The following is a 24223-nucleotide window of genomic DNA, read 5'->3' on the forward strand; positions in this document are numbered from 1 at the left end:
CCCGGCAGCGCGGGCTGGCGCTGCTCCCGCCGCTAGCGCGCTATTAAACTGTACCGCAACTGCAGCTGTCCATACATGTACTTACATGTATGCTGGTGGTAAATCACGGAAGCAGCTACGGTAGGCAGTACTTGATAGGCGCGCAGATCTTGCAAAGATTCGGAAGTATCTCCCCGGATGCCTCGTGTCGGGTGTGATATACATAAAGTGCCTGGGTGCCTTACAAACCGTCAAAATCAACCGCGGCAGACTCGAAAGCCGCAAGGGGACCTGCAGCACGCAACTGAGACACCTCGTCATCCGTGCAACTCACAGAAGACTGCTAGCACGCTCGAGTCTTCGTATCTCTCTCCCTAATCTATTTTACAAGCATCTTCTCATAGAGGCTCTCCGTGTTTCTCGCCTAAACTCAGACGGCGGCCTCGTTTCGTAGCACTGGCGATTCGTGCGATGCAGGCGGATGGACCTTGTGCGACTTCAGCAACTCCAGCCACAAGCCTCTAGCCGACACCTCGGCGACGGCTCTACCCTGGGATTTGACCGCTATTACGGTAGAGTTGCAGCAAGTCTTGCCGACCCATTCTCTCATTGAAAATCTGTTCCTTGAGACTTGCGCAAGCTGCTTTGCTTCATATCAGACACCTTCTGGTGGTGACAATTCGAGGCTTGCACTGTAATAAGCTATTAAACTCTCAGCCACCGTCCGGGAGAGTCAAGCTGCACACCGCCACAGAGACGAAGCCCAAGGTCACTGAGAGCTCTCGGAAGCATAGCCCAGAACAGTGGCTGTTGGCTTCTCCTCTCTCAACATTTCGCTCTAAAAGCTCTCCCTTCTCTCGTCCACCCACCGCGCACACCTGCGCTCTCTTGCAGCCTCGGAAACGACGCTGAGCGCACCAAAAGACTCACATTCCATCGTCGTCCATCTCGATATAGCGACGGCTAAATCCCGGAGCCCAGCTGAGACAACTGCAACCTTCTGGGTGGCCTGTGCGCAGCCTCACGTGGCAGCTGATCGAACGCGACTTGCACTCAAGCCGTTTGCCCAGTTGACGAAACGGCCAGTCCAGCGCTTCTCTCCAGAGCTCATAATTCCACAGTCGCCTCGCCTTGTTCTCTTCTCCAGGATCCCCGGACCTCCGATCTGGCGCATGAGACATCGCTCCAGATCGATCGACACGGCCTGGGGCGGGGGTTCAGTCCAGTTTGTAAAGGGGGTTCATCGTCTCTAGGCCGTCTTATCCAGCAGCAGCAAAGGTAGGCCTCATCCTCATCTGCCTCCTGTGCAATGTGACGAGGCGCTGATGGGGATTTGACGCTCAAGGCGACGAGGGCCCTGTTTCATTCATCATCTCTCGTGTTCTGTTGACTGCCCTTGACGAAGAAAAAGTGATACATTTTCCTTTGTTTCAAGTCATCTCGCTCACTCACCAGCGATACAACTGCCTCAACCGCTGTCGGCATCGCCTCTCTCTTCACTCCCTCGCCGTCTGATTCACTTCCCGCTCTCCCTTCTACATCACAGAGAAATGGCCGAGTCTGCGAATGGCCAAGCCAGGCCGGCTGACGACCCGTCCTGCTACAACTGCGGCAACAGAGGCCACTGGATTGTTGCTTGTCCGGAGCCGATAAGACAGACTCCTGCGTAAGCTATTTCCTATACTTCCTTCCTACTCCTCTTCACTGCCCCAGCCCTGATAATGCCTTGACCCCCTTGTCTCTGTTTCTTGATCTAACGGAAGAGGTTCTCTAGTGGCCTCGCAAACGTCTGGAGAAACGCTCCTACTGCTGGGCATGCTGGCCAGGGGAACAACCGGCATCATGGAAACCAAAAGAGACCAAACAGGGGGCCCATTATCACAAAATATGCGCCTCCTCCTCCTCCCCCTCCACCACCACCTCCTCCTCAGCCGTCTCTGGGTCATGGCACGGCTTCTTATACGCCGTTAGCTGCACCATCATATCAGCAGCCAGGCCCCCAGTTCCAGAACCCTTATCCCCATTACCAGCCAGCGCCGCACTATCCAACCGGCTACGGCCCCCCCCAGTATCCATCGGCGCAGTACGCCCAGCCGCCTTACGGTACAGCTCCTGCAGCCCCAGTGGGATATGCAGCTCATTCTCAAGGACCACCGGCACCTGGAGCGCCACCCGGAGCAGCACCAGCATCCTATCCACCTGCCTATGCTTCATATCCGCCTCCTGGACCGTCTAGCACACCCGGCTACCCGCCTCAAGCGGCGTACGCGCAGCCATACCCGCAGCAACCGTACGGACCTCCACCAGTTCCTTACCCCGTTCACTCCGGGCCTGCGCAGTATCATCCTCCCTCCAAGCCTCCGCATGTTCCCCAACCCCATCACTCTCAAGCCACGCCGAACCAGCCCCTGCTTCACTCTCTTCCGCCAAAGCCTCCTCGAAGCATTCATGCGATTCAGGCGCCGCAGCAAGATACGCATCGCGACAATAGGAACAAACGAAAACACGACCGTCACGGCAAGCATCTTGACAGACGCAGGGACCAAGGCTCCCGTCGCTCTTCCAACCAGAAGACGCAGAACAAGGCGAATCGTTCAAACCGCTCAAACCGTTCCAATCCTTCTGGCTCAGCTGTTGGGTCCTCTCAGAAGCCATCAGCTCCGGTCAACTCAGAACCCATCAAAGGCGATGCACTTTTGCCAACAACTGACCCAGAGCACACTACCCGACCTGAATCCAAATCCTCAAACTCAGGCTTCCAGAAAGATCTCTCCGAGTCAAATAACGCACAAGAGCCTCAGCACCAGGATAATCAGTCCAATGATGGAGGGCCTGATGATGAATCCCACACAGCCGATGAGGTATGTAGACCTTTTCTTCAACGGTGACCATGGATTGGGACCATTAGCATTCTTGGTGGGATAGTCTGCTAAGCAGCTTTGTGTCTACAGTCTGCCCACTCTCTCGGTAGCGACGCTGCCGAGAAACTGTCTCAAGATGACGAGGCACTGTCGACACGGGATAACCAACAAGACTCCCACCACCCCCAGGATCATAGAAAGGATGCTGCCTCGACTCCTGGCAGTATCACCCCTGACATGTCTCAGCTGAACGGAAAGCACAAGCGCCGAGACGATGAGTCGGAAGACGAACGCCGGCTCAAGAAGACAAAATCCTCAGCATCGTTCACCAATGGGCTGGGCGCTGGAGCTGGTCTTCGGACAGAAGCCCAATCTGCCACCAAGCTGGAAGCCCGGAATGACGAAGAGCCAACTGTGCAAGAAGACGACGTTACCCTCCCCCCTCTGGATCGGCCATCTCGGTCGCGGTCAAAAGAGCGGCATCAGAGGCCAAAATCTAGGAATTCGTCGGTCTCTAGTCGATCATCCGACTTGAATTCCCTGGAAGCCGAGCTTCTGGGGCGACCGGCTAGGCAGAGATCTCCCGCCGATACCGGCGTCCATCAACGGCAGGATCGTTTCGCATTGCCTAAGACGCAACGCCGCCGCCAACAGAATGTGGACTCGGTTTACAGGTAAGGACATGAAGCTTCTGATCTGGTTTCGCGAAAGTGCCTAATCCGTATACAGTCGCCGCTGGTGATCTTCGGGAGCCTCCTCGCCACCGTTTCCCCATCTTCTTTCACGCCAAAGTCAAAGGTCCTATTTCCTGTTTCTAATACAGCCTACTCTTCGCCCTTTTTTGAAACGGCTTCTTTCAACGCTGGTGCCGTTGAGAGCCATCTCACGCGCGAGGGCACTTTGATTCCAGCCTTCTTAAAGAGCTTCCCTGATTCGAGACGCTTCCCTTTCCTTTTGTTATTTGCCCTCTGCATGGACAATGTGGAAGCACCCATCTCAATACCTGCGGCTGGCATATCGCTGGCAGCTGTTTCTTTCAGTCTCACTTTGGGCCTCACGGCCAGCAAGGGCTCTTTTGCATTATTGGCGTTTTGTTAGAATTCACGAGGTATGCGTGAACAGTTTTTCAAACGATTCTCTTCGGTACTGCTTCCTGGAAGTGCTGCACGGCTTGGATGCTTGGACATGGGCCTGGCCCGTCCCCTTGAATCCTAAGAGAGGCGCGGCACCACTTGAACAACGTTGATGGCCACCAGGCTTCTTTCCCCTTTTGATATTCGGAGCTGTACACTTTGACTTCATCTGTGAAATCATGGTCCTCCTACATTTTCCATGTTTGAACCTGCGTTGTGTCATATACATGAGCTCGCCTATATCGAGACATTGTCAGCCATTCTCCCCACCGGGTGTCGTATTCTCCAATGTAACGGTGCTCAGTCAGCTCTTCTATAGCGAGCCGAAAGGGTGTACGCGGACATGGTAGGTTCGGATTTCTCGGCGGATTTGAGAGGGCTCATTTGATGTAGACTGGGGGCTGGTACAGTCTACGCGCTCGACCTGAGCATTTCCTTTCCACGTATTCAGCCGTCATTACCTTGCCCCAAACTCCCTATAGAGGAGAAGCCAATACAATTCAAGACATAAGAATATACAGGACTGTTGGATGTGATCACATGTGCATGCCGTGCTCCATGCAGTATTTCAGAATATCCATTGGCTCAAGCAGACACTGGGACAACGACATCGGACCCCTGGACACGGAAAACACGATCCGGAGAGGGGCGGAAGCTGAATCAGAGCGGCAGTTGAACAATTGGAGCATGCTGATGCAAGACATGCTCGAGTTTGTCACACCGACGGACCAGTGCTTTTGCGCGTAATCTTCTGTTACATTTCCATGAGCGTGTGATCATCAGAGCCTGATGTCGACATTGATGTCGAATCACCAGTTACCACCTTGGGTATCAATCTAAGTGTGTAACATAGGGCTCATGCAGGACATGTCGCAGGAAGCACATAAGCGGCCAAGTCCAGAGGAATTGAATTCTGGAACCAATGGAAAAAGCCCTATCCGCTAACGCCAAGCTGATCAAATGATTCAGGTGGCTGCAGGTTTTGTTTTGGTCGGCAAGGATGGAAAAATCGAAGGCTCGGAGGTCAAGGGTTGTGGTTTTAGCGCTGGCGGGAGGGGGGGACTAGAGGGTGCAGTAGCTCCCGCTTGTGCAGCGCTGGGCCTCCTGGTGGTTTTCCTATTTCTGGGAGGGTCAAGGAAGGATTCGGAGCGGATCTGGCTGCTATTCACCGTGAATGTATGCGTGTAAGAGAAGTTTCAAGGCGTTACTCTGTTGTAAGTCACGTTATACTGAATAGATACCTAGTAGATTTGCTGTTGGAATGTATTAGAGGCTTACTATTATGCCCGTATACTGTTGTATTTCGATAGTGTGCTGCTTTGTCAATATGAGAAGTTGTAAAGTCATGTAAATTGTAGCAAGTCCCGATCAACGTTCCCAACACTCTCCCTCCACCCAAAAACTCCGCTAGATAACAATGAAAGAGGAAACCAAGCTGAATAAAAGAGAGAGAAAGCAAAGGGCAATAATTAGGTAGTAATAATACATATATGAGAGTTCAATGGCAAGTGCCAGAATATGGAAGGGGGAAGGAGCATCCTTAGCTAATCGATATCAACCACTTGGGAGAGAAGCTCGAGCAGCAAAAAGCTACACAATCAGAGCATCAAACCCCATGCTCTTGAGCCCCTGCAACCAGTTGATGCCAGCTTCATCATCAGAGCCTTGGCTCGCATCCTGCATCTCCCAGGCCGCCTTGAGCAGCTCAATGGCCGTGAACAGATACCCCCAGGGGCACGTCTCCCAGATGCCCAGCAGCCGCTTCATGGCCCACGTCCGCTTCTCTGCGTCGCGAGTCTCAGCCCCGGCGATGAAGGTAGGCCAGGACGTGGCTTTGTAGTATGGGTCGTCGACGCTGATCTGGCCCAGATTCCCAAGGATGTCGCCAACGAGAAATTCCGTGTCGACTGGGCGGACTGCTCGAGCGAGGGGCAACGCCTGCAGAATGTACAGACACGCGGCGGATCGGTGAGCCGAGGCGATGTGGATGCGGCTCTCAATGTCTTGCACTCGCGGGTTCTGCCGAAGCCTGTCTGCCCAGGCCGGTATATCAAACGCAAGCGCTTCGTCAATCAGGACAAGAGCCTGGTCCGCGGCAGTCAACGACCAGTCAGTGCAGGGCGTCTCGTACGAGAGCTTGGACGCTTCCAGGATGATGTGGAGGATCTCCGGCGGGCACGAGAGATAGCTGGTGACCTCGACGCGCTTCATGACCGGCAAGAGCTCGAAGGCATAGCGTGCGATGTTGGCGGCGAGGCTGCCCGACGCAAGCGTGGACCCCAGGATGTGGTATCTGCGGGTTGGCGGAGCAAGGAGGTTAGTCTGCGTCACACAGGAGACAACTCCAGCTGCAGTGTTTCTGCGCCCAGAGCATCACGGTGAGACAATGAGGCGACAGCACTCACATAAAACAATCAGCCACCACACAGTCTCGCAGCATCCTGTTTGCCTCGCTCCCATTGCTTCCCGGCCTCAGCAAGGCCAGGATACTGCTGGCGCCTTCCAGATGAGCCCTCCATCCCTTTGCGTCGTTCTTCTCCAGGTCTATCAGATCAAACTTGATGAAGAAATGCATGGCGGCAAGGACGACTTCGCTTCCTCCAGGATCCAAGGTGTCGAGCACTTCTTGCAGGTGGCCCATGGCCTTTTGCTTCGCCGTCAACGCATCGATGACGGCTTGCCGGGAAACGAGATCCTTGGACCGAAGCTGGGCAAGATAGCCTCCCGGGTCTGTAAGTCCTGTCGGAATCGCGGTGATGGGATTGAAGATGTTGGACCAATGGATCGCAGAAGTGGCAATGAGGATCTGAAGCAGCAGAGGATGCCTGTTAGTCAGAGGAATGAGGTCTCTAAAAGGGTTTGCCCCGGGCCCATCTCGGGCCACCAAATCTTTGCAGACACGGTCGGCAACTTGTGAGCATGTTAGCAAGCCAACTTTGTCCCTCTCGTCCTCCTAGCCTTGCGTTTCAGGATCGGCAGTCTCTTACAATGTGCTAGGTAGTATCTTGAGTTGCGATCAAGGTCTTGGAACAGAGGATCTGTCAAGCTGCCCAGCGCCGGTGGCCTCGAAACTTCCTGGACTGGACTTGAAGCTGCATCTTCCGCTGGCTCCGGTGCACCCGACGTCAACCCTTTGCCTCTATGGCCATTCAATGGCGGCGAGAGGCGACGAACTGGCGCCTTCTGAGCTCCGCCTGCGGCAGATTTGCCTTTACCGGCAGCTGCATCATGCGTCTGGCCACCAGGACCCGTATCGGGGTGACAACCAGGAGCGGGATCCAGGAAAGGCGGGAAGTAGCTGGTGGTGGTGGAAGAGAAGGCGGTGCCCGAACCAGAACTCAGGGGGCCACCAAGCGGTGTCCGGCGACTTGAAGACGGCTTCAAAATTCCACGAGCGTCAATCGTCTGCGTCCAGACGAAGACCTTGCCGTACCCAAGGCACTCCTGCCCTGAGACCGCACATTTGTGGCACGTTGGCCACGAGCGATCGCAGCGCAGTCGTCGACGGCGGCAGTTGTGACACGGCTTGCCGTTGCTTGGCATATAAGCCGAGCTTTGTGCGATGATGCGGCCGACCGGAAGCTGTGGGTTGATTTCAGGCTATTTTCCTGATACAGAACGAACTGTCGGCCTGCTGCCTCCCTTACTGGCGTCCTTGTCGGTCTAGCAACGGTCTACTAGCAGCGACGCGCAAGCAGGCCGGCAAACGGGAGCAGCAGCGGAGGAGAGTCGATCACGGCTGAGCGGGCCTCAATGTCACGCCTCAAGCAGTATGAGCATGGCGAGAATCTGGGACCTTCTCCTGAGAACTGGTAGTCTCCCCGTTACGGCGGTAAGAGCTCAGCGCACGTGAAGGGGTAGCGCCAAATCCGCCAGAGACGATGCCTAGAGAGCTCCATGATGGCGAGTGCCCATCATGAAAAACAGACCAGACGTGATGTGGCACGCCAGCGAAGCCAGCCAGTCGTGACGCAGCGGGCAGAGCATGCGGCCCACCGTCGATTATCCATAATAACTAGCAGCATAATCTCAATATCGAAACCCCCTCCCCCCCTTTGCCTACCAACCACTCCGGGGACACGCCACCGCCGCCCCAACCGCAAGTCTAGACGGTCATACAAGAGACAAGCTTTCTCGTTACGTCGCAAGCGTGCCCAAATGGGAAAGCTCTTGACATTCTTTGCGTCCGATGCACGGCGACGACTAGGAGGCGGGACCTGCAGACCCGGTAAGCGTTGGAAGGCCCCCCCTGGTCCTAGGTCCCGAAGCTTGTTCACCTGGTCTGCCGGATCTTGTCCATCCAGAGGTCACACAAGCGCCCAATGGGGAAATCGGCTTGCCCATGGTGCAGTGATAGTAGTATCTGAATCTCGGAAGCGGGCTGGGACTGAGGGATTGATTGCATGAGAGAACAAGTGCAACGGGGGCTTGGCGTTCTTGTCTCCAACAGTTTCTCTACCGGGTTCTTCCAACCCTTCTACGGCCGCTCGAGCGGGATCGAATGGACGCCGGTTCCTGAGTGGCTCAAGCCAAACGTCTTACATCATTATACGGGCACATTCCCGGCAAACTCTCCCGCCTTCCACTAGGACTTTAAGGTTGGAAACGATCTTCGATCAGACGGCGGAAGCGAGGGAACGACGACGGAGTTTTCCGTTCTCTTCTTTTACCCCTACGGAGATGGAAATGAAGCGATAGATGAGAGGCCAAGAACCGGTGTTCATCAAGTCCCGAACGGATGTCTCCCTACTTGGCGCCAGACACCACCACCCCTGCGGAATAGTCACGATGTCTTCACAATTTAGTTCTCAAGCCCCAGTTGGGCTGCCACTACCGGGATTACACCAGCCCAATTTTCATTATCTCCACCACTTCCCAGGCTGTATCGATTCTGGAACGAGGTCCATGACACATGGGATCCATGCTCCGGCTCTATAATCCGTGCTCTATCGAAAAAAACGTGCGAAGCGGTTTTCGATGTGGCTACTTCAAGCTCTCAGTCGGGTCGTCTTCCGGACAGAATCGTGTGGAGCCCCTGTCGAGATATCTCGACTGCGGTTGTAACGAACCTCCCTAGATGGGAAATTTTTCGACAGCTTCTGCGTTTCTTGCCGCTGTGGCTGGAGAGCGTGATGGAGGTGCGTAGGGTTTCAGGGCTCATTAGTCAACGGAGCAGAGTACGAGGACCGACTACGGAATGCTCACTGTGAGACTGTTCACACCATGAAACCTCTTGACAGATGACGAGGGCGCATAGCTATGGCGTATGATCTAGCACATGAATCGGGTGTGAAAATTCTCCTTGGAGGCGGTCCGTGTCCGTGATGATGGCGAAAGATATAAAAGAGAGAATGACGGCACTGGCTCAAAGCTGGGGATGCTGTTATCGTCGCCAGTCAATGGGTGTTGTCTGAAGAGCTCTTGAGCCTCTACAGGATACGTTTCTTGTGAAGAGCTGTCCCCTTTTCGTTCCGACTTGTCTTTACATAGCCGCAATGTTGGGAAAGGACGAGAAGCCTGTCCAGGGTGCCGCCGTCCTCGTCACTGACATGGACGATGAGCTTTCTCAGGGTATCGACGAGATTGATGTTGAGAAGCTCGGAAGACAGCGTCCTGCAGCTTTCTCTTCTACCTTCAAAGAGGTTGCCTTTGTCATCTGCGTCCTGGGCTCCCTTTCCATGGCGGTGGGTCTCCTCGACATATGCACACACGCAAGACACTTCATTCCTCCCCGTCCGGGGTACTTGCGCATGCTTACGTTGGCAATCGGTATATGGCCTATGAAGAGCTCGACTGACTTTCTGTCTCTTTAGGACTTCATCATTAGCGGTTTCCAAGTCGTTTTACCCAATCTGATCGAGCCACTGGACATCCCCCCTGAGGCGCAAACATGGCCCTCAAGCGTCCTGACGTTGGTTGCCGGCGCATTCCTGTTTCCTCTTGGGCGCCTGGCAGACATGTACGGCGGCTACCTTCTCTTTAACGGAGGCGTGGTGTGGTGCTCGGTGTGGTCCATCATTGGTGGCTTCACTCGCAACTTCATCATGCTTGTCATCTGCCGTGCCATGCTGGGCCTCGGGGCTGCGGCGTTCCTCCCTGCCGGCATTTCTTTGCTGGGCCGGATCTACAGACCGGGTCCGAGGAAGAACATCGTCTTTAGTCTTTATGGCGCGCTTGCACCGCTGGGCTTCTTTGCTGGCATCATTGTCGGCGGCATGGCTCAGGACCTGCTGTCCTGGCGGTGGTTTTTCTGGCTTGGTGGCATTATCTCTGCCGTCTTTGCTGTCGGGACCATTCTGACTGCCCCCCGTGACTATGAAGAGGCACGCAAGATGAACGTCAAGATGGACTGGTGGGGAGTTTTCACGACTGTGCCTGGTCTGATGTTGCTGATTTACGCGTTGACCGACAGCGCCAACGCTCCCCATGGATGGGCATCACCCCGGATTCTGGTGACCCTTATTCTCGGCCTCATTTTCCTCGGTGCCGCTGTGTATGTCGAAGGCTGGGTCGCGGAGGCACCGCTTATTCCGGCCGACATCTTCCGCGTCAAGTGCATGAAGAGAATGCTCCTGTGTCTATTCATTACATGGGGAGTCTTTAACATCTATCTCTTTTATGCCAACTTCTAGTGAGTAAATCAATAGGCGGCTTTGTTCTGACATCTGGCTGACCGCAATCAAGCATCGAGACCATCTTGGACAAGTCGCCCCTGCTGACTGCGACCTACTTTGCCCCATGGGCTGCGGGCGGTCTTGTATTAGCTACGACAAGTGGCCTCATCCTGCACCTCCTCTCTGGCAAGGTGCTCATTGTTGCCTCCGGCGTCTCCAAGATTATTGCCGTGCTCATGTTCGCCATCATGCCCGACAACCCAAACTACTGGGCATGGATCTTTCCCGCCATGCTCTGCGAGGCCGCTTGCGTCGACGTCTTGTGGACGGTGAGCAACGTCTTCCTGACGACCAGCCTGCCAAAGAACCGCCAAGGGCTTGCCGGTGCGCTCATTAGCGTGATGCTCTTCCTCGGCGGCGCCTTTTTCCTGGCGATTGCCGACGTGGCGAAGCAGCAGTTTGTGCTCAACGGCATGGACCTCAAGCATCAGTACAAGAATGTGTTTTGGATCGGTGTCGGACTGGCCGGAGTGGCGCTCATTATCTGCATCTTTATGGACCTGGACAAGGCCGGAGGCGCTCTCACGGTGGATGAGAAGGCGCTGCGGAAGATGAGCAACGCGTCGTCGGAAATGGAGTCTGATGGGGAGTCTGCGCTGGGAGGCGTTCGGGTAGAACCGATGCTGGGCGTGGTTGTTGATTCATCTGAGACTCTGGCTCACGGTGTTGAACAACGTCATGATCACGGGTTGACTTGTGACCATGAACAGACTCGGGAGCAGGGGCAGGACACCAAGCATTCTGCTTGATGGATGGAAAGGAAAAGACCAAAGGCGTTTGATTTGTTACTTTCTGGGTACATGGCTATCGGAATGGTTGGAGTAAGATGGGTTATCAGGAGTACTTGGTTGATGGAAGCGAGGCGTTTCGGAACATGAAAAATGGGAGCGACAATGAGTATTTCGAGCAATGAATATGAGGAGAAAAGACTGCAAGGGTGAACTGCCCGTGTTTGAGAATTTATCTGACTTGATGGCCCAGTCGATGGAAGAAGTCCTTGGCAGAGCAGAGTTTACGAGGATACTTGGGCTGCATTGACATCCAAGCTTGAACCACCATAGGTTGGTGTCCAGCTCCTTGACTTCGACATATCTCGACACCAAAATATTGCTGTGCAGGCTGTTGAACAGGGATACCCGGGAAGCGCTGAATAGACGACAGGAAAGCTTTCAAAAGCAGCCACCTTTCTGAGCCACTGCAACTATGGCAGCAGAATTGGACCAGAAGCCGAGGTGTAGCATGTTCCTGCATAGCCCTGTTCCGAGACCTGGCCTCCGAACTTGATACCAGGATATTGACCAGGTGGGACGAAATGAGAGCGAACAACAAACAGCAGTGTTTCAAGATCGTGTAGACCTGAGTTTCTGCTTCTCTGTAAGAAAGATCCATATACTTTGCTTTGCGACAGAATTGTCATCAGCTTCCAAGCCCGCTTGGCTAAGCGGTATAGCGTGTCACTAGTAAGACTACTTGACATGACAAGGTGATCAGTTCGACTCTGATAGTGGGCATTCATTTTTGCTGTTTCTCTCACTCTCTCTTTCTTGTGTTAACCTTTTTTTTTTTTTTTTTTTTTTTTTCACCCTCTTCAAATTCTTTGTCTCTGACTTTTCGGGCTCGTGAAAACCCGAAGAAGACTTCGTCTCGATACAAAAAGTCGTCATGACTGGAGGGAGTCTCGAGGAATTGAAAGATCAAGCTGATTGATTAATTAATACGGTTTGCCCCCGTTCCCGCTACCATATTTATACATACATATGGGATGAGGCCATCCACTGGTTGGTTACTCCGGATAGGGTGTTTCGCGCACCTCCTTTGCAAAACGGCAGCTCCTTCATCTCAGACTTTTGTTCTTTACTGCATCTATTACCACGACAACGTGAGAGAGGTTTGTGAAGAAAAGCCTTTGGGGTCGGGGGCATGAATCTGGATAATACACTCGTTTAGTTGGGAAACGGCTTTTGGCAAGATGTAGGCGAACAGGACGCTGGTTGAAATAAAGAAAACTTTGCATTGCATCCCACGGTTCAGGCTTCAACGGCTACCAGCCAGTAAAAGCCAGTCCGGCTAGGATGGCCAACAATTCCTTCTTACTTTAAACAAGTTCAATCTAATAATGCGTTTCAGACAAATCAGGATGCAAATATCAAAAGTCGACTATTCTCAGGTTCATGTCAAAGACATGCCCTTTGAAAGTTGTTTCAAAAGCTATATCTACCAAGAAAGTAAAACAACATCTTTGCAATCTGTTTCTGGCCCAATCTGTCCCGATATTTCCAAGCAATGCTATACCATTCTCCGAATGCTTTATCCTCATATATCTCCATCCCGTGTTCATATCGTATCTCTATGTTCGTTGCGTGTCATATCCCATGCTAGTTTCGTGTTTGTTCGTCCCTTGTCCTCCATCATACATGTAAGTTTCTTTTTCCAATATCCAACAAAGGAAATAACGAGTGTCCCGTGAAGACGATGAGTCGCTGGGGGAGCGCGATCCCCAGTTTTGGCTCCCTCAGGCGAGATTGTGTAGAATCAACAAATGAAAGAGACGTGGTGCAGAGTGGTGGTAAAATCAATGAACCCAAGCGCCAACGCAATGCCGAAAGAATAATTCAAGTCGGTAGACCCTCCATCTGAGGCGTCTGTCCAACGTTTCTCCACCAACCCATCGTGTGCTCAAAACAGTCCTTCTCTCTCCATCTCATCAACCACCTCCGTGACAACCCCCAGGTAAGTCAGTGAGCGACCGAGGTCTTAGCCCAGCCCCCAGGAGACAAATGATCCCACATCCAGGAGAAAATGCCGACAACAGCCGGAGGCGACCAAATGCCGAGGCCCTCGCCCTCTTCAACCACTGCGGGTGTAGCGGGAGCAGCAGGAGCGGGAGCAGCAGCAGCAGCAGCGGGAGGAGGAGAGGTGCGCAGCATCATGTCATGCGAGCACGTCGAAAAGGAAAAGATCTGGACGTCTTCCACTTGCAAAAAGTCGTATCCGCTCATGACGTCGTAGATGACCTGCGGCTCTTGAGGCTCCACATCTCGCCAGGCTTTTCGACTGAAAGGAGGAGTATATACCTTGGAAGGCTTGCGAGGCGGGACGCTGTCGGCATCGACCGTGAAGTCCCTGATGACGTTTGTCCTCGCGCTGGTCGTTGCGCTGGCTGTGTCCATCCTGATCGTCTTCTTGATGCTGGTCCCGTTCATGTCCGCCTTGGATTTGCCCTTGCCCTTGGGACGCCGCTTCTTCTCCAACTTGCCCTTCTTCTTCTTCTCGGGACCATCAGTCCTGTCCGCCACCACCTCCGCCGGCCTGTTGATAATGTTGCTCTCAATGTGGACGAAGCCGTCGTCTCGCTCTTCCTGCACAATGTCGCCCTCCCGGACATCCTCGACAGGATGGGGCGTTGTGACCAGGATGGCCTGAGGAACGCCTGGCGCAGGCGTCATCTCTATCAGTCGGTTGTTGGGACCGACGACCGAGTCGACCTTGCGCACCGCGGGCGAAGCCGCTGGTAGGAGTCTGGCGTTTCTCTTTCCGAGCTGCTGGCCAAGATGTTTCAAGGTGCGGGTTGAGACCTTGGCGCTTCCGACAACCCACTCGCGAACCGACTTGCCTTTGCGAGTGCGGACAGCGCGATTCTTCTCGTTGCGAGGCGCCCCATCCTCAAGCTGCTTCCGAGCTTGCGACATAAAGTACACACGCATCATCCCGTCCGGCATGAGAGCCTGTATGGGAGAAGAGGTCGCGGCGAGGACAATGGGCGAATCGAAAAGGGTAGATCGCAGCTGTTGGGCGCTCTGGGCATGGTTGGCCGTTAGGTATCGAAGCCAGTTGCCGGTATTTTTCACAACAAAGTAGGCCGTTTGCGTGTTCTGAGGAGACAGGACACTGTTCATCTTTCTTCTGGTCGCGACAATGCCAGACGATGCAGGAGTCATGGCGGCCGGAGTGGTGGTAGCTCTCACGACCTCTGTGATGTCCGTAACGTCTGTCATTTCCGTGACGTCGGTGACCACGGGAGCGTCTGCGACCTCTATGGGCTCCGTCGTAATGTCCAGGCACGATGCCTCTGCCGAATCGGCGGGCGTCGCAACAGCCGGAACTTCAACATCGGCTTCTACCATAGGGTCACTCTCGGTGGTGGCCGGAGGGCTGAGTACTGGCTCGTCCTCTTCCGGAACAGGCGACAGCTCGGAGTAGCCCTCCTTTGCGTGGTGGTGCAGCTCGGAAGATGCTTCTTCGCCAAAGATGGACGATTGGGCTGTGTCGACAGAAGCCATGGAGCTGGCGTCCGAGGCCGACGCAACCGTGGACCCGACGGTGAGATCGGAGGCATCCGAGTCCGTCCTAGGTCGAGGAGGGAGTTCGCGCCGCTGCACAGGAGCAGGACTCATTTCCGGCTGAAGAGGAGCAGGGCTCAAGTCCGGCAAAGTCATGTCTGGCAGTGGCAGAGGGCTCTGGAGCGGTGCAGTGGGCAGAACATGGGGATTCAAGGTAGGGTCTGAAAAGTCGAGGCATATGTTAATGACGTCGCTTTCCCCTATGTCCCAGTCGACACCAATGTCGCTTCCTTCAAAGGCCCTGTACATACCTTGGCCTCGCTTCGCGATGAACCGAGCTGCCTTGAACTCTGATGATTTTGAAGAAATGCCACCGACTCTGGAGGAAGACGCGGGTTAGCGCAATCGGATCCAACATGGCTGTTGAGCTATTAAGAGACTCACAATCCATTCTTAAGGTCGCCCCAGACATCCTTCTTGACAAACTTGATCGCTGACCGAATCTTGTCCTTCAACTTCTTGGAGGACTTGACGACGTTGAAATCGGCCACGAGAGGGTCGGACTCTGCGCCCTCGGAGAAGGTGTTGAAGAAGTCCAGCGACTTGTGCAACCTGGTCTTGAAGTAGACCCTGGCGATGTCGGGGAACTCCTTGTTGCGGAACTTGAAGAGAGCCTTGACCGCATCTTTTGGGTCCTGCCCAGTCCTTGCGGCACGAAGCTTGACGGCGATCTGTAAGCGCAACGCGATTAGCCTCTCCTGGTCCTCCTCTTCCGTAGTCGTGATACCGGTCGATGACACGATTGGCGATGGCGACTTACAGAATAGGGAATGGCGAGCCCGGTCAGCTCCTTGGTAGGCACGCAGCCCTTGACGAACAGCCACTTCTTTGCCTCGGCGCTGAGGTTCTGCTCGACAAAGTCGGCGAGGCCCTTATTCTGGACCCATGACTCCGCGCTCACCACCTTGCCAGTGTTCCATGCCTGAAAGTAAAACGTCCCATCAGAGCTCCCGCTTCGTCCCGTCATAGTAAGAGTAGACTGGGTGAAGGGCGGCAAGTCAGATGGGCCGTTTTAAAAACGGCCGCCCAGATGAAAACGGCCAGGATCAAAGGCAGTCCTGCAGCCGTCAAGTATAAAGAGGTGAATAAGATGGAGGTCAAGACAAAGAAAAAGATGTTGTGTGCTCAAGTCAAGATGGGTTGATGTGAAGATGGGTGAACATCTCGAGCCTCCAGCAACCGACGAGACGACTGGCCAGCCATTATATCCCAGATGCGCGACCTCTAGGACGGCCCGGCCGTGTGCCTCAGTCGTGGCCATGCACACGATTCGCCTGCATAGATCCCTCGCAGTGAGCAGGCCTGATGCGGCGCGGTGACTAAACCGAGACAGCGGCAGTGACTCCACGAGAGCATGGTACCATCATCCATGTCCGGATTCCAACGGGCACTCGCACAGCATCCCACTGCCCCCTGGCCACGTAGCGAAGCGTCCGCCGTGCATGGCCGATATTGCTGGACGCCCACGATTGGCCGCCGCCGCTGCCGTGTGTCTCCATGCGCCCGGCTTGCCACCACTGCATTGCAGCCTTACGCGGACACATTGGCCCAAACACGGCCACGACGAGAGAGTCCCCCCCGGTTGCGACATGCTGCGGCGCCGCTTTCTGGCAGCTTGCCAGGATCTGGAAGTGCGTGTCGTCGCGGGTTCCATAGCCGCGACTGGAGCTGGGGGAGACGTGGGCGCAATCAACGCATGCTCTTTAGCAGGGAAGACGACTCGCAGATGCCCTTGGGGCTCCCCTCCGAAGACCATGGCGACGGCCGTGATAGGCCTGAAGTGGCTTCCGTAACACCCCGAGAGCTCCATGTTATCGCTGATATGTCACGGGCATCGCTATATATGGCCACGGGCATGCCACCGTGGGCCGCTTATCAAGCATGCGGCCTGTGTGCTGTGCTGCGCCGAGTATGGAGCCGCAGAAGATATAATAAGCCCGGACAGCCCAACGCCCCTCTCGACATGTTGACGTCTTGATTCCCGGAGACGCCTCGTCGCTGCATTGTGCGAGATGCTGCGGCTGTCTCCATGTTGTCGTGTGATGTCGCTTGGCCCGTAGCGTCAATGGTCTGTCCCTGTCCAGCGGCTGCGCCGGTGAGATGATATGATATTAGCCAGCGCTGTCAAAGTACATAACTTGCATGTGAAGTGAGGACAGGGATGAGAGGCCCAGGTCAAGGCCAGATGACGTGAAGGGAGGAATGCTGGTCGAGCTTCAAGGTTCCCCTTTCCTTCTCCCCCCTAGGCGCAGCTACCTTATCGATTGATGCCATACTCATTACCTACGAGTACAAGCCACATGCACCCCCCGGATAAGAGAACAGCGATACCTCATACCTCACAGAAGCCCCATATCCTATCCACAGCCATGAAACGAGACCCCTCGCCCATGACGCAGCCACCATTGAAGGACGCGAGCCACGTCGACAGCAAGGGATTCCGATGACCTGCCCTTTCGCAAGGACTGGCCGAGGCTCGACTCGATTGGCGCCCGACACTCTTGTGCGATGCTTGTACCTTGCGCTAAAGCCGGGCCAAGCCACACCCACGCTGGCGCTACTAGTTTAGGTGCCGAGTGCTAAGAGTTCGGTGCCTGTCTTGTCTTTATGTCTCTGTAAGTCTGTCTGTCTGCCCGTGTGTCAGAAGTTGCAGTGCACTGGACATGAAGATTGAAAGAATAAGATAGGCAATGGTCGGTCAGAGCCCAATTGACGCCAGGATTAGGTAATACATACATTCACTACAAGCAGGGAGAGACACGGATGACACCAAAGAAGGCATCTCGTCTGCCTTGTACGAGTATGAGCACTAACTTGAAGTCCTTGAGTATGAGTACGGAGTACTACTATCTGGAGGATTCACCTGATTTGATTTCTGGTGATGTGTCCATCCCCCGCCCCCGCCAATTGGCGTCAGATGTGTGCCGCTAAGGTATCCCCATGTCATTGGACCCTTGAGAACAAAAAGATTCAGTCTCACATACGGGTACGGGTACTTACCCACCACGGAGAGCGGAATCCAAGTCGCCGACAATCCCCATCTCCGGACAACAATCTCCAAAACAACAAGGTGAGTCTCGTGATCCGTCCACCTCAAACCAAACACTGACGGGATATTACTGTACTGTACTGAGGCCCAGTACTCCGTACCTTATCTGCCTTATCGTCGTCCGGTCTGTGTGCCATGGAGCTCCCTTCAATGTCCACCTTACTAAGACATCGTCTTCCCCGTCTTCCCCGTCCCCTAATATGAAGCCAGTCCCTCCGAGACCGGGGACCAGCCACTCGCTCGGGCCAGTCAGAGCCCGGCTTCTGGCCATGCGATGCGATTGCTGGCTGGCATCGCATAATGTCGGTCTTACAGAAGCTGAAAGCTGAAGCAATGCATCGGTGTCGGTATCGGTATCGGTATCGATACTGCTCTGCTGGATCACTACACATCAACTTGATTGTGTTTGTCGATGCGCAGTTCTGCTTCACTTCCTTGGTTTGATTTGATTCATTTACTTGGTCTGGGGTCTGTCTCGTATTAAGAAGATTAGACACATTGATGCTCCCTAGGCGTGTCTGTTCAAATTCAAGCAACCGCGTGTAGCTCGTCCAACAGCCTCATCCGTCTTACCCTCCGGCGCATCACCAAAAGAACCGAAAGACGAACAAGGATCAAACGCTCCAACCTCAATCAGCGCACCAGTTTCAAAGTCTCATCTCAACTCTACCAATCCACATCTTTCTGCTCCCATGAAAACAGAAGACTCCGCCTCACGGCCGCTGGCCACAACCCTCTCCATCCCCGCCATCACAGCCCCTTCTTCCTCTTCCACCCAGTCGCAAACACCATCAAGATCAAAATGGAACACCGACAGACTCGCCTCGCGCCTCGCAGCAGATGCCGCCAGCGCCTCCTGCGCCGGCGCCCTCGTCGCCCCCATCATCACAATCATTGACCGGTAAAAAGCCCTCCCTCTCATCCCCCTATTTCCCCCCCATCTTCCTCGTCTCAGAGAACCAAAGCTGAACAAATAACACAAAACAGCTCCATCATGGAAAACGCCTCCGGCCGCGCCCCCCTCAAACTCTCCCTCCTCACCTCCCTCCGCACCCTCCTCCTCCACCCCCGATCCCTCCTCCTCTCCCGCCCGACCGCCCTCGTCTTCGCCCTCTACGCAGGGACATACCTCACCGCCAACGCCATCGACACCCTTTCCTCCACACTCTCCAACCTCCCAGCCTCCCACACAACCTCCGGCCCCGCCAAGTTCGCCGCCTCGTCCGCCGCAAACGTCGGCCTATGCGTCTACAAGGACCAAGTCTTCGTGCGCCTCTTCGCGCCCCCCGGCGCAGCAGCAGCTGCGACGACGACAAGGCCCGTCTCGCTGCCAAGCTACATCCTCTTCACCGCGCGCGACTGCCTCACCATCTTCGCCTCCTTCAACCTCCCGCCCCTGCTCGCGCCCCGCATCGACGCCCGCTTATCAGACTCTTTCCGGCGCTCCGTCTCCGGCCTCACGGCGGCGCAGTTCCTCGCCCCGGCCGCCGTCCAGCTCGTCTCCACGCCGATCCACCTCCTCGGGCTCGACCTGTACAACCGCCCCGAGCGCACGACGACGTGGCGCCAGCGCTGGCGCCTCGTGAGGGCCAACTGGCTCGTCAGCACGGCCGCGCGCATGGCGCGCATCGTGCCCGCCTTTGGCGTCGGCGGCGTGGTCAATATGAAGACGAGGAGGCTTCTTATGGAAGGGGTTGCGGGATGAATAACCAAAGGTAGCGGTCTGGATGCTGACGTTGCTCCTTCATCTCAAGATACTTCTCTCGATTCACCTCTTGGCATATGAAGCGATGTGTAATAGTTCTTGTTATTTTGCTTTCTCCTTTTCTCTGATGAAGAGTTTCGTGACATGTAGACGTCGATAATGCGTCGTTAATACTGGCTGATAGACTTGGGTACATGTAAGGGATACACATACACAGGAGATCGTCGTGCTTTGCTACCTAGGTACTATAATCAATCCCATCTAAGAGCCGAAATGGGGGCATCAGTCTACCTAAGCAAGCAAGCAAGGAAACAGGCGTACATCATCCACGTTTACTTTTTACCTCATCATTTAGGTTATAGATTTTTGATTTGCAGTTTCTAGCAAGTCTGCCTACCAAAATCTTTTGCATCTGTTCCATCCATACATACAGAGTCACATACAGAGTTCTCATTGTCCCCCCCTTTCCGCATCCCTCTGCCTCACACTCGCTCACAGATATCGCACACAGCGGAGATCAGGTCAAGGCTCTTTCCTTGCATCCTCCCTGCATCTACCCGCCCCATATCTCTTCCATACCCCCCCAAATCTCATCCACAACGCAAGGTGTAGTCAGTTCCCTTGCCTTCCCCCTCTCACAAAGGAAAAAAATTGCGTAAAACAGAATGACACAGGAAAGTCTCAAAGAGCAGGCAATCGGGACTAGACCCTACATACATACAAACACATCCGATTCGAGGATTTGACCAACTGATAAGGGAGGCCGTCTTTCCTTCCCAAACGCCCTTTCCGAGGTTTGGCCAACCACAATCGTATCTCAAGTGAGAAAACAGAAAACAGAATCATGAGAAAGCGTGTTATGTCTGGGTCGCACAGTGGAGCCTTTGAAGGTGGAACGAGTTTCTTTATCCGCAGCGGTAGATAGAATCCGGTGAACAAAGTAAAAAAAAGGTAATGAGGTTGTCTCTTGGTAGAGGGGTGAGAAATGTGTCCTCAGACAGACCATGAGGCGAGCCACCAGGCTCCTCGTACATTCGTCCAGAGTCAATAGACTCACTTGGCCATGCAGTGAGAACCAGGGCGCCAGGGGGAAAGAATCCGGGACCGCGTTTCCGAGTAGTATAACCACGAGTACAAGAAAAAAGAGAATCCAGCTCCAGCTGATTGAAAGGCGGGTATCACCATTGCAAGACGTCGATCGCCGTAACCCGTCGCGTCGTGACGGTCCAACACAACGGCAGGCGGCCCAGGTCGTGCAAAGAAAAATAGAATAGTAATATAGACATCGAAGAGTTAATGGGCCCTCAGTGGCCGCGGCTACACCACTTCAACGTACAGCATCAGCTTCTCGTTGCGCTCGAGGGCGTAGTCTAGGTCGGCATCGCTTGTCAGGCTGGGCTTGTCTCCCGTCTGCTCGTCCTTGTAAAACAGCTGAACCTGCTCGTTGGGAGACACCTTGAGCCGATCTCGAACCTTGTCGCACAGCTGCTGGAACTGGATGTTGGTGGGGACCCGGATGGCAATCAGGTCGCCGTTGTAGTACATCTTGATCTTCATGGCGGCCGAGGCTTGTCCTGGCTGCTGAGCTTGCTGCGGCTGCGAGAGCGGCTGCTGCGGGGAAAACTGTTGCTGCATGACTAGGGGTTGCGCAAGTTAGTATTGGCCATGGAGCCATCGGCAGTCGGCGATCGCCAGAGTGGTCGCGGTAACTCACCTTGTTGCGGATTGCTCACTTGTCTCGGGGTAGCCGAGAGACCGTTGTATCCACTTCCACTCAGGTTATTTCGCGATGACTGTAGTGAGTCGGGGTTAGCATGTGACCCAGACGACGAGCCGTGAGAGCCCTGGGACAGCCGGTATTCCTGCTCGATCGTGGCAGGGTCCATCTCATAATCGCCTTCTCGAGGGGCGAAGAACTGCTTGACAAGCGTGCATCGGGAGATGTAGGGGGGCTGGTTCAGCAGGTTCTTGACGTATGCGTCAAGGTTATGCAGCCTTCCCTCGGTGATGGCATCTGTCACGTAGCTCACGGGGCCGGGCATGTAGGGGAGGGTTCGCTTCTGGGTTCCAGTGTTGCCTGCCTCGGCAGGGAACTCGGTGAGAAGGGCAATCTGGAAGTCGTAAAAGTCCTCGTAGTACCGGGACAGCTCCCAGTGCCGCCCATCTTCGAGCTGCGTCTCGATAACAAACCAATATTTGTCTTCTGCAAAGCAGTAACGGGGTATTCGGGCAGAGATGGGGGCGTAGAGTTCCGTCGTCGCGCTGGAAACAAACTCGGTCTGCTGGGGTTGGGCAGCAGGCTGAGGGGGGCCGCTGGGGGCTAGGGGCTGTTGGGGGTCGTTAACGCCTGGTCAAGAGGCGAGGCTGAAGGGAGGCAATCCGAGGGCATGGGAGGAGGGGAAGTGACCAAACGTTGGAGAGAAGGGGTTGGGTGGGGGGGGGGGACTGAGGTGATGCGAGTGAAAAGTTGAACGGGCAGGAAGGAGATGAAGCGAACAGAGGAGCAAGCAGTTGAAGATGGAGAGGGGAGTACAGATAGAGGAGTCATTGAAAAGCGTGAAATGAGATGGAAGAGTGAAATGAAACGAGCTTGTGGAGAAGAGAAGAGAGAGTGAAATGAGACGAGGCTGTGGAGAGGAGAGGTGCGGTGAAACAGGAGGAGACAGATGGAGAGGAAATGGGAACAAGTGATGGAAGCGCAACTCACCTGAGGGGCATTCTGGATGCTCAGGCGCTCCATGCCCTGCTCAATCGGCTGGGATGGTCCTCCGCCCTCAAACTTGCCCAGGGTAATGCTGCTGTTCTTGTAGGCAGTGGCCATCTTCTTCCACTCCTCCACCTTGGGCACGCCCGCCTTCCGGATGGCCTCTCCGGGATTCTCAATGGCCTTGCCCGTGCCCATATCACGGAGCTCAATAAAGGACACGGGAATCAGGCCGGGGCCGCCGAGCCGGCCAATGGGCTTGGCGACGAACCACTCCGGGTTGGACTGGGCAATGACGATGATGGCCTCGCCGGCCTTGGCCTCGAGCTCGTCGGAGCGCTCCGCGTTGAAGTCGTACATGACGACGCCGTAGACCATGGCGCCCTGCTTGGCGGACTTGGACATGCGCTGGCCCGCCGACGCGGACGAGCCCGGGGACTGCATGGCGGAGTTGACCTCGCCGTAGCCAGAGTCGTGGTCAGGGTTCTTGTTGGCGGTGGACGGGCGACCGTCGGACGTGTGGCTGTCGCGCTCGGTCTTGCCCAGGGCTTGGAAGTAGGCTACGGGCACGAGTCCTCGCGCGTCGGGCAGCGCAGGGTTGCAGGCTTCGTACCAGTCGGGATCGTCCTCGCGGCCGATGACGTGGAAGAAGTCGCCTTTGGAGAAGCTGAGCTCCTGAGCGGAGCGGGCCTCGTAGTCGTAGAGCGCTCGGATGACCTGCGAAGAGCGTGAGAAAGGGCCCACCCATAACCTGGCTCGTGATTGGAGGCGCTACGAAAGTCGAGAAATGACGAAAAGACGAAATGAAATGCCATTGCAGACGCAGCTCGCAACAAGCAAACAAGGGCCAGATGGAAGCAGAGAAAAGCCAAAATGGAAAACGGGAAAAAGCAGGCTGCTTCTGCGCGATCACGTTCCCATCATGCGACCCAGTCGACTCGAACACAGCCGAAAAAGAACAAAAACAGCCGCTGGGAATCTGGAGGGGAAGAGGGAGGGATTCTAGCAAACGCAGCACACTGAGCAACGAACCTTCTTGGGCGGAACGATGGCGACAGCAGCCTTGGGGGTGATGGAGATGCTGTGTTGTTTCTCCTTGTCGCCCTTGATAGACCGGCGAAGAGCCTGCAGGAAGGCCATGGCTGTTAGTTTTCTCTTGTCCTCTCGTTGTCCAAGACTCGATCGCAAGGGAGCCTGTTTGTTTATCTCGTCTGCGCGCGCCGTGACTGTTGTGCTTGTGACGAAGGCAGGTTGGGGAGCCGGCAGCTGGCGAGCCCAAGGCGATCGATATACGGGGGCCATCGTGTCGCCGGTCCGGCAAGAGTTGGGGAGGGGAGCGGTTTGCAGCTGGCAGCGCATGACTTGCGCAGTTGGCAATGACGCACCTTCATCTTTGTATTGTGTATTGCAGTGTCGTGTTGTGTAACGAGCCCGTGACGGCCGGGATATGAGGCGTATGCGAGGTGTGAGGCTATGGGTGGTTCCGGCTGGGAGAGGGACTATCGGGTTCGTGCGAGCTCGCAGAGCGGAAGCGGTCGTTCGGCGGTTGGGACGGTCGAGACGAGGGCGAGAGCGAGGGGTGCGCAAAAAGTCGAGCTCGAGCGGCGAGGCGAGGCCAAGGGAGCGGAGGGGGGCTTTTTTGCGGTGCCAATGGCCAGCCGGCGAGGCGAGGCGAAGACGGCGACGGTGAGACTGGCGGTGCTGGACAGAACAGACGAGGAGAGGCAACGAAGCAGAAGGCCGGCTCGATGCAGGAGAAGCTGCGCTGCGCTGCCCGG

At 55.1% G+C, this 24223-nt stretch overlaps 6 protein-coding genes and 1 non-coding gene across 7 annotated transcripts; 4 read left to right on the forward strand and 3 right to left on the reverse strand.

Annotated features, from left to right (window-relative positions):
* Nucleotides 1-1529: 1529 nt before the first annotated feature.
* Nucleotides 1530-3582, forward strand: BBK36DRAFT_1158683 (hypothetical protein; the record flags this gene model as incomplete). The annotated part of the gene is made up of 4 exons (XM_024894131.1): nt 1530-1645; nt 1754-2840; nt 2931-3514; nt 3570-3582. 4 exons carry the CDS (start codon nt 1530-1532, stop codon nt 3580-3582), a joined length of 1800 nt encoding a protein of 599 aa, XP_024750043.1.
* Nucleotides 3583-5563: 1981 nt separating this feature from the next.
* BBK36DRAFT_1158684 (hypothetical protein) lies at nt 5564-7516 on the reverse strand (the record flags this gene model as incomplete). Its single annotated transcript, XM_024894132.1, has 3 exons — nt 5564-6266; nt 6379-6883; nt 6961-7516. The coding sequence occupies 3 exons, from the start codon at nt 7514-7516 to the stop codon at nt 5564-5566; spliced, it is 1764 nt and encodes a 587-aa protein (XP_024750044.1).
* Nucleotides 7517-9468: 1952 nt separating this feature from the next.
* On the forward strand, nt 9469-11396 carry BBK36DRAFT_1198206 (MFS general substrate transporter; the record flags this gene model as incomplete). Its single annotated transcript, XM_024897026.1, has 4 exons — nt 9469-9657; nt 9787-10604; nt 10658-11258; nt 11358-11396. 4 exons carry the CDS (start codon nt 9469-9471, stop codon nt 11394-11396), a joined length of 1647 nt encoding a protein of 548 aa, XP_024750045.1.
* Nucleotides 11397-12074: 678 nt separating this feature from the next.
* Nucleotides 12075-12158, forward strand: BBK36DRAFT_t82. Its single transcript has one exon. It is a non-coding gene; the product is annotated as a tRNA-Thr (tRNA).
* Nucleotides 12159-13382: 1224 nt separating this feature from the next.
* BBK36DRAFT_1117530 (hypothetical protein) lies at nt 13383-15954 on the reverse strand (the record flags this gene model as incomplete). Its single annotated transcript, XM_024890361.1, has 3 exons — nt 13383-15306; nt 15372-15658; nt 15748-15954. 3 exons carry the CDS (start codon nt 15952-15954, stop codon nt 13383-13385), a joined length of 2418 nt encoding a protein of 805 aa, XP_024750046.1.
* A 2774-nt stretch (nt 15955-18728) lies between these two features.
* On the forward strand, nt 18729-19741 carry BBK36DRAFT_1118408 (hypothetical protein; the record flags this gene model as incomplete). The annotated part of the gene is made up of 2 exons (XM_024890474.1): nt 18729-18937; nt 19024-19741. The coding sequence occupies 2 exons, from the start codon at nt 18729-18731 to the stop codon at nt 19739-19741; spliced, it is 927 nt and encodes a 308-aa protein (XP_024750047.1).
* A 1317-nt stretch (nt 19742-21058) lies between these two features.
* On the reverse strand, nt 21059-23585 carry BBK36DRAFT_52727 (hypothetical protein; the record flags this gene model as incomplete). Its single annotated transcript, XM_024898209.1, has 4 exons — nt 21059-21315; nt 21456-22088; nt 22406-23162; nt 23478-23585. The coding sequence occupies 4 exons, from the start codon at nt 23583-23585 to the stop codon at nt 21059-21061; spliced, it is 1755 nt and encodes a 584-aa protein (XP_024750048.1).
* Nucleotides 23586-24223: the final 638 nt, after the last annotated feature.

Source organism: Trichoderma citrinoviride, assembly GCF_003025115.1.
Source record: "Trichoderma citrinoviride strain TUCIM 6016 unplaced genomic scaffold BBK36scaffold_6, whole genome shotgun sequence".
Taxonomy (NCBI): Eukaryota; Fungi; Ascomycota; class Sordariomycetes; order Hypocreales; family Hypocreaceae; genus Trichoderma; species Trichoderma citrinoviride.